Raw genomic sequence first — 13,849 nt, 5'->3', positions numbered from 1 at the left:
GGGGGGGGACTGTGTGTCATGTGTATGTGTGTATGTAAATGTGTGTATCCAAGGATCTGTCCGTGTGTATGCGTATAAGCTTTGTTTTACCAAAGGAACCTGTAGTGTATCTTAGTGTGTGTCTGTGTTTATGTACTGCAAGCATTATGATGCAAAGTACCAGCAATCCCACCCACTCAGCTGGTACTAGAATATCTAAAGATGAAATTATAAATTGACCACATCCATCCAGTGTGTTTTTATATTCCTCTCTTTCCACCCCCTTTGCACCAGACCCATGAAACACAAAAAATGGGATGGATAAACTGATTAAAACTTCAATGGGAGGACAGATGGGCAAGAGGTAAAAGAAAGAAAGGTAAATAACACACAAATAGAGCTAAAAAGAACAAGACAGACAGAAAGAAGGCTAGGAAAACCAAGAATAACAGGATAAAGGGAAAAAGAAAGGTAAATGTAATGTTCCAGCAGAGATTCTTCAATTCACCCCCTTTTCTTTTTTGTTATTCTGTCATTTTACTCTCAGCTCTCTCCTTTTTCTATTCTGCCGTTCATAAGAACTGTCAATTTGCTGTCTTGTGGAAGGAGCAGAGCCGTTTTCTTCCCTCTCTCCTATTCTCTCAGTCTCCTTGAGAAAGTATGCTGTGAAAAGAGCTGATTATTGGATGGCACTCAAGCTACTTTTCTGATCCATCTACCTCGCTCTCTCTTTCATTCTTGTTTCATATTTTGGCCTCTCTCTCACACCTCCACCCCGCTCCTCTTCTATCATTTAATTTCATCTGAGGACAAGGACTGGTGAAGATACTTTTTCTTCCCTTCACAATGCTGTTGAGTGCTTTCTCTGCTATTGTGTCCCACTAAAAGTATCATAACTGTCCTTCCATTTCTGGGGAAAGTGCTGTTTCTGTGAAGGAAGGGCTGACAGACGAAGAGATAGAGAGAGTAAGAGAGAACAGAGGAAGAGATGACATCCAGTTCAAGGGATCATCATACATCAGAAAGGCAGGGAGACACCACGGACAGATTGCCAGTTCATTACTATGTGACCACATAAACATATACATTCCTAGTGGCCGATTCTAGTCTTTAGTTCATCTGACCAGGATGTTTTCAGGGATTTGTGAGGACCCGAGGCACCTAAAACCTAACCTTCAGTAAACAGAAAAAAAACCATCCACACAGAAAAGATGTTCCTAAACTTAGTCTTGGTGGAAAACAAGGAATGTAATCCAGGCAAGCGTGTGAAGTCGGCCGATCAGAGGTAGTGTTACCTTAGTTGGTAATTACTTTCACCAATAACAAGAAAATACTTGATTTAAAAATGGTGGTACAGCAGCTTGACAAACTTTAGACAGTAAAACCCGAAACTTCCAATTAATATCTGATTAAATAAATCAGGAGTTGCATGTTGGGTTTGATATGTTCCTCCCCCTCTCGGCACACGGACAAAGAGCAGTGTACCATTAGATGAACCATGAATCCATCCTCAATACTCATCCATAATTCCTATACATGTCGATACATTCACACTTCCAGGCATCTGTTCATCCATTAACTGTTCATCTAAGCAATCGCATCTCACATCCATGCATCCATATCTGTCTGTCCACTTTTCAGGTCCTTTCATCCACACAAGCTTTCACACGCCACTGCTTTATAACTCCATCCATCCAGCCATATTGCTTCATTCCCACACTCATCAGTATGGATGCTGGCTGGTGTGCAATCATCTCTCTCCATCTCTGAAATGATAGCTCTCTCACTTTGTTCCTTTCTTGACATTACAGACCTCAGTGGGTTCCTCTGCCTAGCCATTCACCCACTTATCTACCACTCTTTTTCTATTTCTCACTTTCTCTTACGACACTCCTCTGCATCTTAGATGAAGCGACAAAGCTCGGACTCCATCCTATCTAGCTATCGTGGACCTCATCACACAATCTCTCTCCTCCCGATCCTTTATACTTCTATTTTTCCCTTGCTCTCTGCCAAAAGCCTGTAATTATAGAATGTGCTGCAAGACATGGGGGTGAGCATCTATCGGCTTTTGCCTAATTACTCATTCATCTCACACACATTCTGCTCAGTGTGTGGTTGACCCCCGCAGAGACTCACAGAAAATAGATGGTCTTGTATAATATGTATAGGCCATCCACCAGTGTGTGTGCACAAATGTATATCCTAGATTTGTGTGTATACACGGGTATGCTAGTGTCAGATTGTAATGAATGCATGCGTGTGCATGCGTATATATAATCCGATCTGTTCAACATATTAATGATGATGAATCCAGAGACCGGACACATGACTGTCAAGGACATCACAAATACAAGAGGGCAGTATTGTAAGCGTGTCTGTGTGTGTAGCCTGCAGATACAGCTGTGTTTCCAACCCATTAGGTTACTTATCTATTAGCACTGTGCTCTAGTGCCACTCTGCTGTCATTTAGAGCCAACAATGCAAGTTATAAGGACTATGCATTACAGATCACTGGCACCATCACTGGAGATCACTTAATGTAACAATACGTTAATTGCCAAAATGCTGTAGACAGCAGAGACAAGCATTAATGATTTTATTGTGGCTCTAGACCGTATTGCATTTTAAACCATACCTTAGAAACTTGCATGTTTAGTTTAACTCTCCTTTGTTGCTGTTGCTATGAATTTATTTTGCAGTGGTTGCCAGTCTTATGGTAGTCTAAACCAGTACACCACTAACTCTTTACCCATTTACACAAATAGCCATAGTAAATACATACCCCTCAAAACCACAAAGCACATAGTTGTTCACATAGTGTAAAACAGACACAAACTGATAATGTGTCCTATTCAGCTATTGCCATTCTAAAAAAATGAAGAGCAAATACTCACTCACTCTTTTCTCACTCTGTCACCTTTTAGATCTTTACATAAATTGTCTGGTAGAGCCAATTGAAGGTGGAAATCATGACTTTACGTCAATTTTCATGTGCAAGAGTGCATGTGTTGTTACATCAATCCCAGACAAATGAAGGGCCTGGGCATGTTTCGTAAGAATGTCAAAGAATATAGAACTAGTGCAAATGCAAGTGTGTGTTGGATAGGGTGCAGACTTTATGAGACAACTAGCTTTACAAGGTCTAGTCCTCACTGCTGAACTTTTCATTGCCAAGTGACGTGTCGCTTTCTCTTACTTTCTTTTTATCTCATTCTCTGCCATCCAATTCTCGCTCTGCTTGCTTTCCTCTTCGTCAGTGCCCCCCCCACCACCACCAACACCACCCATGTCTCTGTTCCTTTAGTCCCCTCCCTCTCTGTCTAGTAGTAAAGGCTGATGGAGTGTGAAATTAGAAAGCGTATCATATTCTGCTCTGTGGCTCCATGTCCTGAGCTATAAGCTACAGCTGGTCAGAGTGAAAAATAACATGCAGTGAAACAGATACATTAACATGGTGTGTGTGTGTGTGTGTGTGTGTGTATCTGGCGTGTGTCTTTGTGTGTATGTGGTGGAAAGGAATACAGAGGACAGTTTAGCAAGCCGCAGCTTATCTTAAATTACTTATCTCACGCCTGGTACACTGGTGCTTTTCCGCAAACTGCAGAAGCGAGCATGGATTAAAAAAATGTGGACAGACAGACAGACAGACACACACACACGCACGCAAGCACAGACACACACCTCATTTATTTGCTGACTGAACAAAATTTGAATAGCCTGTTGTAAACTCAACTTTTATAGTTTTGAAAAGGAAAGAACACATGACAGCTTGACAGATGTAGGATAGGTCCTCTCATTACCTGAAGATGAGAGTATGCGTTCTGTTGAATACATGTACTGTATCTGGTCAACACATGTACACTCACATACACACACTACATAGGCAACTGATTTAAAGTTGCGAAATATAGCCTGCACTGAACTAATATCATCAAGACAAAATTACTTAATACTTACTTAGACATGCAACAAATTGATCCAAGAGTCAAACATATGTTAGTGAGCTTGGGACTTGGGTACTCACTGTGAAGTTACTGATGATAATCACCAACCTCAGTTTCAGGCTATATTGCGATACACTATATATATATATATATCTTGATTGACATTTTGTCTAATATAACATACTGTACATTCTCAAACAGTGCAAACATCATTTTAACTTTATTATCTTGAAGAATAAGAGGCACTGCCATAGATTAAACTACCCAACAGTGTATAAAGTAGTTAAAATGAGCTTAATCTTAAATATCCACAGCAGTAAAATGCAACATCCACATTAATACAGCAGTAATATTAATACAAATACGTCATATATAATAGTAAAATGCTGACAGGGACCATTTTAATGCAAAATGATTACTTCAATTTTGCTATAATACTTTTACCGTAATAAGTTTACTTTCACTTGTAGTGGAGTATTTTCAAAGTGAGGTTGGTATTAGTACTTTTGCTTAAGTAATGGATCTGAAAACTTCTTCCTCCTCTGGTTATCACACCCACAGCCTAACTGCACCTCACCTGTGTGTAACCGGGGGCGCCTTCCCCTTCAAGGAAGGCTTTGTGGGTAATCTGTGTGTGTGACGGAGTATCGGGTTTGTTGTGAAAGTGAGTCTTTCTCTGTGTGTGGGGGGTAGTTAAGTTATTTTAGTCAGCCATAAAATGTGTAGATAAGCTCAAGTTGCAGTATAATTGTTACTAAAAAGCTGTGTGTTGTGTTTTCAGCCACAGGAAAAAAAATTCAAAATCGTTTTTATTTATTACGCCGAATACTACTCTTCACAGCTGAGTTGGTCCAGACCAGTTAGCAGCTAGAAGTCAGGCTTAAAGTAGCCTAAAACTGGAGGTATCCCAAAATACATTTTGTAGTTTTGTAGTTGGAAGCTGCAGCAGAGTAATTAGAGCAATCAGATGATTGACTGCATTTTCTCTTGGGACTTATTTCTGCCACAGCAAAAAAAATCACAGTGACTCATAGCTGCTAATTCAATATAAATACAAGCAAAATGTATATTTCATTTTTTAAAACCAGTTAAAACATCAAAACGTGTAGACTTTCATTTATGCAAAAAGAATGTTTTAATCTGAGGTGAATGGATATGAATTTGCAGCTGAATCAAATTGCATCAAATGGACTTCAAACTACAATTAATCGAATCTCAACAAGATTATCAGTTATGTTTTTATTGGATCATTGACCATTTATCCAGATCAGATTGTTTCAGAGAAATAAATACTCATATCTACTGAATAAATGCACGGTATAGTGTAAATGCTGAGTGTTTGAAAAGTGTTTTGAACCCGTGTACCTGCATTCCTCAGGATCCTTTCCATTCAAGATACTTACATTTATGTCATGATTTACATATTTTTTTTATTTATTTATTACTGAAATTATGTTTACCTCCAGGCTGTCTATTTTTTTCCAGTACATATGGTGTGCAATTTCTTCTGTTTTATGCCAGCTACTTTGTAAACTCTATTTTAAGGTTATTCTCATGAAAGTACAGTTCACTATAATTAAAATCATTTGTTGTGTTGTATTCTTCTCACAGTACAGCCATGATGTGTTTACATACACGGATTTGTTTGACTCACTGTGCATTTGTTTTGATTTACAGTGCTGTAGTAATGAATCAGGAAGAAATATGATTCTAGAGCATTCAACTATGTCTGTATGCAGATATGCATGTATTTGTGTGTGTTTACCTGCATCAGGCCAGACACCTCTCCTTTCTGAAGTGGTGCAGCAATAGAGGGAGTGAATGGCTTACTGTCTTCTACTGGTTGGCCTTTCAGGAAGTGTTTTCCTGCCTCGTAGATGTACACCTCAATCATCTTCCCTTTGAACTCTGCCCTCTTAGGTACTAGCACCTGCACACGAGGAGAGATTCATCATTACATCACTGCACATTTAAAAAGCTCTGAGAAAGAAGCACAATGAAACATTATTGAACATTTGTGATCGCATTCATTGCAGCAGCAACAGTGGAAATAAACCTACACTGCAAAAGCTATACAATAAATCAAATCACATTGACAAATCTTCAAAAATAGAGCACAATGGATAATAAGACTCAAAGAGTGAAAGTTATAAGGTTTATGAGGTACAGGACAAAAGTAACGTGTTATTTAGTGACTGCATAGTAGTAACCAGAGAGATAATTCCAGCAACTTGCTGTCATTCACCTAGACAGGTATACCTATATAAACATCCGATCTAACAATTAATAAACCTTCTGCATGTTTCTCCACATCTGTCAATTAGCCGCTGTTCAAAACTGTTTTCCCCAATACTCCCCCACATTGTTATTTAGCTAGTCCCTGCCTGCGCACAGAAAAAAAACCCAAAACACACAGGAATGTTTTCAGTTCCATTTATGGAAGCCCTCAAGGTCAAAAACTACAGCAACAGCTGTGAGATGAACCACTGGGATATGCTGGTTTGTCTTATTATTTCACCATGGCAACCATAAATCTCGGCTGATCACAGCAGGAAGGAAGAGAAAACAAAGAGTTATAATTACGGCTTAGTGTGAAATGGAATTTGTTCTTAATGACTTACCCCTGTAAATAAAGATCATATGCAAATGCTTTTTCTTTCAAAACTATTTTCAAACTAACCACAAAGTTGACAGACTGATTGATTTCGGTTAGAGTACTGATTTACTTCTTTTCTTCAGCTCTTTCTTTCAGATTCAATCGCTCTGGTAAACACTAATAGAATGAATGGTGTTGTGAATATGGGCAGGATTTAAAACTAGTCATAAGAGCTTGTGTAAATTATAATCAAAACTTCAGTAAGGGCTTTCTTTGTAAACATCCTACGATTTATTCTACTTCCCAAGTAAAAGAAAAAGGCTCCCTGTACATGAGTGCTTACTGTAGGGTTTGAAAAGTGATGCTATCCTTTCTGAATAAACAGACATGAACACAGCTTAGCATTTATGGAAAACCATCTGACACTACACTGACAATTTCCTTAGGAAACAGTAATTCAATTATTACACAAGTTTAAAGACAATATGTAAAATTTTACTAATAATGACAATTAAAGCTGCAAGCAGCGTTGGACAGGCCCTCACGTCGTGATGCACGTTAGAGCATACTGTGGCCACGGTGCAGTTGCCAGAGGTCATCAGCATGGCTCTGAATTATCCTGTGTTTTTAATTCCTCAAAAAGCAGTTAAACATCACTTCATGTATCCTATGTGGTGCTAAAGAACGGCTGCCAATTCTTTGTTGTGTACGGAACCTGTAAATCTCAAAATTAAAATAAAATACAAAATGGCGGGCTTAGTGTTGGGTTTAGGGCATTGTTCCAACCGGACATGATATATGTGCCACAAACATTTCGGACATTTCGGAGAAACAGGGTCCGGGGGCTGGACTTTAGGCTAATCAGACATTTTACCATGCCCATGCACAAAAACACATGACACGTACATTTTCGTGGGACAAAAATACGCTCCATTGGCAGAAAGAAAGAAAAAAATAAAGACAACGTACTCCTTCAGTTCCATGTTTCATGCTTGGGCCCTAATAATGTGACAATTTATTTATCCCTGTCTTTTTGCATCTTTCCACGCATAGATCAGAGGCTAGGATGAGCAGCAGAACAGTAACCTTGGACCTGCTGGGAATGTCTTGCCCAAGTATACTTCAGCAGGGTGGTTGCGTGCTGACTCGGATCATCTGGTGGTCTGTCTAACCATTACATGACTCTGCAGGGCTAAGCTACTGACTGGGCAGACAATAGCATTTGAACTGGTATAGGTAGTGTTACTGCTGTGATGGCGGGAGAAAGCCTGGCACAGTGTTAATCTGTCAGTCTTTATCCAGCTGGTGGAATACGATAGGAGATGGAGAACAGGCCAGAAAGACACACAGCCAGCGCCACGCCTGCCTCATCAACACACCTGCTACTAGACATTCTGACCACTGCGAAGGTGTGTGTGTGTGTGTGTTTGTGTGTGTATGTGTTTCTAAGCAGCCAGCAACCAGGCTGGGAGCAGAGAGGTGTGAGTGTGTAGGTGAGGGTCATTCAAGGCCCATTACAGAGTGATTAAATGATGAAAGAGCTTGTCCGATTTCATTGGAAACCCCCCCATCCTACTTCCTCACTCAGCAACTAACAGACACACACACACACACACACACACACACACACACACAGGTGGGTTGGGTGCCTATTATACCCGTCAAGATAGATATCCATCTGATGGTGTAAAATTGAAACTAGGCCATTTGTTCACACTCACACCTCTCTCTACCTTATTCCCCACTTCCCACCCCTCTCCACCTCTTTCTGTCCTCTTTTTTGCTACTACTCTTTTCACTTCTTTCCTGACCAAGACCTTACGACCATTTTTCTCCCTCAACCACCCAAACCCCCCAACTGCACTGAACTCTACATACTTTCTTTTTTTATTAAATATTTAAGATGCAGTTATCCACAGTGATGTACGGTCAAGTTTAACCTTTGTGATTACAATACAGCACCAAAAAACAAATACTTTTAGTTCCTTGAATAATCATACCAGTGAGCTAGAATGACAGGAGGTTCTCAAAAGACAACTTGCACTGTTGGTCAGACCTTTGTAATGTGTATACAAGCTCATGTTCTGTATGTGTCTGTGTGTCCCGTGGATGTAGACATACAGTATACATGATATAGGGATCCCTTGGGGGGGGACAGAATCAGGAAAATATTGGTACATAGCTTTTCAAGTTATTTTTTCAAAGTCAAAGAGTGATTTAGGAGTACATGCCAAATACCTAATGTCCAAAAAAAAATGGACAGGGAAAACATCAAACACGTCAACATGCTCTCCTCTTGAGTCCCATACACATGAAATGCAAGCCTGCATATGCACAAATGCACACATACATGAAGGAGTGTGCACTCACACACACATGAACTAAGTGACACTTGTAACTTAAGTTTATAGCCTGCAGAAGGAGGTGCAAAGGAGGACGAGGAGGAGGAGAGGAAAGTGGAAGGGAGGAAAAATTATTACCATCCCCTGCCCTCCCTGCTAATAAAAAGCATAACTTCAAACATGTTTCTGATGATGGTTAAAGCAGGAGGAAATTGATTTATTTTAAGATGTTTTAAAGTGAATTTTTCACAGGTTGAGAGAGGGTCTTTGAAGCCGCGCGGATGTGTGTGTGTACGTGAACAGCTGTGTGTGTTGGATGGAATGCTCATGTCTTTAGGGCTGACCTTAATGTTAGTACAGTAAAAAAAGCAAAAAGTACTACCGCAATCGGCCGCCAAATGCTCTCATGACCACCGCAGGGTGTGTGTGTGTATTTGTGAGTATGTATGATATTATAGCTAACCTACTTTAGTCAATACAAGCTTAAGCTTCTGACACCTGCTGTGAGTACTCCTGTGACATGCAAAGCAAAGCTTCTGATCTTATTATTATTAAGTGTGAAAATGAGGAAGGGTTGGATTAGCTTCACATACGGAAAAATTTTTATCAAATGCAGATTAATTTATGGCTTTTTCACTGTATGTTTTAATGGTGGATAAAGAGTGCAGGCCACCTAAACTATTTTAGGATTCATTCAATGTCAACAAACATCCAGCGTGCTGAATTGTGCTTCAGCAGATGCTGATATCTGAAAAGCCAGTGCAACTTACCTTGATTACCAAATGTAGGACAACAAACAATGAAAGTATTAGTTATTACCAGTATCTTTTAAGTTAAATATGTTGAGTAAATATAACTGAAGCACTATCAGTACTACGGTAATTTTCAAAAGTTTCTTTTTGGGGAAGTTTAAATATACTGAATAGATTTTTAGTATATGTGAAACTGATGTGGTCAAAATGTGTGGTGAGATCCACATATGCCCTATGGAGAATGCACCTAGGTCATTTATTTTTGTATTTTACCAGTTACCTTACCTGTTCGTAGAACTTGTTGTGAGCCACATAGTATTGTGCATCAAATGACTCCTCTGTCACCAACACATGTTGCCTCTCCCCTACCTACACATAGAGTGAGAGAGAGAGAAAGACAAATTATTAAACTGTATTTGCTCAGTCAACAAATTACAACCACATACAAGCTTATTAACTAATGAAAAATTGGCCTTTCATGCATCTTTTGCGCAAATGTGTTTTTATCTGTAGACGCGGCCATCTGTGCATGTCCTAAGCCATATGCTCACCATAACCCCAAAAAAACAACAAGATAAACATCCCTGGCAATCATTTCAGACCTTCCATCTCTATCTCCGCATCTCTTTCTGGTTGGTTCAGTCGGATTACACTAGTCAAAAGTGGCTTTGGTCTTTTTTACACTTGCCATTGATGTGCTTTTGAGTCAAAAGAGGTATGATTTCACTTAAAAATAACTGATAGAGCGGTATGATATTTGTATTTTGTCATTTGTAAGATTTATATTTTTCTGTAAGATATTTTTGCCGGCAAAAAAGTTTTGATTTATTTTACAGATTGGAACCCCTCAGTGTTTCCCATTAATTTACAGGACCATGGCGGCCGCCATAGTTTCAAAATTAACTGAAAATATTTTTACACATAACATTTCAGACCTCTAACGTTTTGTTTTGTGGGCGCTGCTCCGCACTCCAGTCAGCTCGCACGCTCACACACTTTTGCATCCGACTCGAGACAAACACTTTTCTTTTGAGGTAACTACAGTAACGTTAAAGGTCTATTTCTGTCACTCGTTTGTGAGTTGAGCTAGCCGTGCCCAAACTGAAACGGACTAGTGCGAGCTGACAGGCAGGTTAGCGACTTCATCCTGTAATTTTCTCTCTTTACAAAGACAAGTGTTGCAGTATGAGAGTCCTAACTGAAAAGAGGCTATTAAGTCTTCATGTTATGAGATACGAGAACCACATACAACATAATTTATCAAATCGGGTCGGCCTTGATGAATTTAGCGCAAGGATACACATGTGACAACGCCTGGTTTTCAAAATAAGGTGTCTATACAGAAAGATTAATTGCATTATATTCACTAAAAGTATAAAACATAATACATGTATCCATTAAAAGTAAAAAACAACAACAATAAAATAGGGAAATTACTTATTCTGTTTTCTAATCTTTATTTTTTGTTGACGGAAAAACATTAAATAAATTTGCTGACTTTTGTTTTTGCTATGAAATGGGTTTATGATTAAATAGTTTTCTATAGCACAACACTGTTTACAATAGGGCAAAGTTCTTCATCGATAGCCTCTTAATTTTGTATCAAATTACTGCATTCAACTTTAAAATGTACAAAAGTTTCTTCTGGGGTGGCATTCCCCCTCCCACCATAGTCTCTTAAAATCCTGTGGGAAACACTGACCCTCTTACACTCACATATTCAAGGGTAAAATTTATTGCGACCCCTTTCTCATATTGTTCTGCTAGAATATTGTTATTTGCTTCAACTGAGCCGTAAGAACCACATTTTTGAAACACTAATTCCATATGCTGTTGTTTCAGTCTCAGGCAAGTGATGATGCTCTTGTAAGCTAGACAGAAGTTGCTTAGATGGCTAATTGGCCAATCATTTAGGCCTTTGGCTTAATTGAAAAAGCTCCGCCTTGAAAATTCAATTTCCTGCTCTGGCTTCTTCCCTGTAGTCTGTCGTTCAGAACAGAATAGAACGCGCATTTAATGTACTTATGACGTGTCCGCGACAAGGTTACGTGTGGGTTCAGTTCACGAAGCATTCGCACTACCGTCCCATTTTTAACACAGAGGCCATGTTTCTGCTTTAAAGTCAACCACATAGTCTAGGTTCACACTGCTCTGATAAGAATGGCCTGCTGATAGCTAGAGTAGAATTACATAATTTGACCGCCCTCTTTTATGATATTCCCTTTCAATCTCCTCTTCCATCCTTTTAAACTCAGTTTAAAATTTGTGCAAGGACACTGCTGAGAGTACCGTAATACACAACAGAAACTGGACATTACATTGAACTGTCGCCGTAATCTGAAATGCCATTTTTGTAAAATGTTATTGTGTTTTGTGAAATTTTGTTGTATTTGAGAAATGTTGCTGTTTTGCAAAATTAGTTGTTTTTTTCTTGTTTTGTAAAATGACGTTTACAGAAATGTTGTGTTTTGTAAAATGTTGTTATGTTCTGTGAAACAATGTTGTGTTTTGACCCTCAGGGCCATCGTAAAGCTGTCTCTGTCATACAATATGCTTCTATTCATCAAGATCCCAATTCAATCATGTTTTGCGCTTTCATATTTTTTTATGCTTTCTGTTAGTGCAGTTCACCATTTAATTACAATCTCAAGGTTCCTGAGCCACTTCAGTTTTAGCACTTTGGCTAAGAGGATAGTGACAACTATAAGGACTCCCGTCCTTACAAAAGAGAAAACTGAATGAAAGGAAAAATACACAAGGCTATACAGGATACAATTCAAATGCTTACAGAAATCTTCTATCAGTCTATTCAGGGCATCAGAAAATCAAATACTACAACAAGGTCTCCCAAAAGAAATTTACTGACAGAAATATAATGACAGAAAGTAATTTGTTTTTAAAGAATGTTGTTGACTCAAAGAAGGAGAAAGAAGAGAACTTTGTTGAAAGTACTGCAGGCATGAATAAAACCTACTCATGACTGACTTCGAGAGATATCTCTCTCACTTGTCTCTCATGGACGAGTATCTTGACAATCTCTTTTTGACAAATATACTATGCTATGCTCCATGGTTGGATCCACGTACATTTATTTTTACATGTACATGGTGTAGATGGACAAAGTCAATACTTTGTTGTTAGTGTGGCTAGTGTTGTAGTCAAGACCCAATACTAAGACTAATACTTTCATTGTTTGTTGACCCAAACCGAGACCAAGTCAACACCAAGACCAGAGTTTATCGAGACCGAGACAAGACCAAGACTTTTAGGGGCTGAGACCAAGACCAGTTCCCCACATTACATGACATTTACATTGATACATTTACATTGATTGAACCTGGGTCTCTCACACCAAAGGCATGTGTCTCATCCATTGCACCATCACCACCTCGTGACACAAAATGAAATGTGGAACAAGATCATAGGCACTTCTCAAACTGATCTGAAAGAGCCCATTAAAACACCCACAAACAAACCCTAATAGCTGAAATCAATGTATATCTTTATTCAACTTTTCCATGCTTACCATCGTGGCGACAGTCGTTAACGGTAACAACACATTTTTATTTAGGGTTATTGGTTGTATTTGAAGCAACACGTTTTACATCCTATCAAAGTTAGGATGTTAACAAATAATTTTGACATTGCAAACGGAATTTACTGATATTCCCAAAGTTATGGCCTTGAAATAAAATCCCGAGTCCTCAATGTCCGAGACAAAACTGAGTCCAAGACAAGACATCAAAAAGTGGTCTTAAGACCGGTCTCAAGACCAAGACCGTTCAAGTACAACAACACTACCTAATGTATCTCCTGAAGTGTTCTGATTTATGTACAATTCATCTTCGGTGCATTCTGCACATATTGCCAGTGATCTTGTCATGTAAGGAACCACAGGCAGCAATTCAGGAAACAGTGCTGCAGAGCATAAACCACCTGGGTTTTCAGAATCAGCAATATACAGTTGAAAATGCTGGGAACAGAGTGTCCTGTAGGCTTAATGGGCAGTATTTGCATTTCAGCTCTGTCAGTTATGAGCCCTGCACAGTAAAACAGTGCTGACTGATCATTTCCTTAGAAATGTGGCAGTGCCTTAGAAGTCATGGCACTGACACATTGCTCAGGGTGTTTCCATTTTTGCAGACACTCTTCTTCTGTGCTCTTTTCTTCCCTCCTTTGCATTATCCTTCCTTATACTTTTGCTTCCATCCCTATCTATCTCTGGGCGTTTTC

The 13,849-nt window shown here is 39.1% G+C and overlaps 1 protein-coding gene across 5 annotated transcripts in view; it reads right to left on the bottom strand.

Moving 5' to 3' along the window:
- Positions 1 to 13,849, bottom strand: part of cdkal1 (CDK5 regulatory subunit associated protein 1-like 1) — a 283,565-nt gene that overhangs the window by 15,735 nt on the left and 253,981 nt on the right. For all 5 annotated transcript variants that reach the window (XM_046044868.1, XM_046044869.1, XM_046044870.1 and 2 more), the window contains 2 exons: positions 9,902 to 9,985; positions 5,692 to 5,856 (listed from right to left, as the gene is read on the bottom strand). In XM_046044868.1, coding sequence (XP_045900824.1) covers positions 5,692 to 5,856; positions 9,902 to 9,985 — 249 coding nt within the window. The remainder of the gene's footprint in view (positions 1 to 5,691; positions 5,857 to 9,901; positions 9,986 to 13,849) is intronic.

The sequence above is a fragment of the Micropterus dolomieu genome, linkage group LG03 (genome assembly GCF_021292245.1).
Source record: "Micropterus dolomieu isolate WLL.071019.BEF.003 ecotype Adirondacks linkage group LG03, ASM2129224v1, whole genome shotgun sequence".
NCBI classification, from domain to species: domain Eukaryota; kingdom Metazoa; phylum Chordata; class Actinopteri; order Centrarchiformes; family Centrarchidae; genus Micropterus; species Micropterus dolomieu.
The sequence above is the reverse complement of the archived record's forward strand: the minus strand, read 5'-3'. Positions and strand labels throughout refer to the sequence as shown.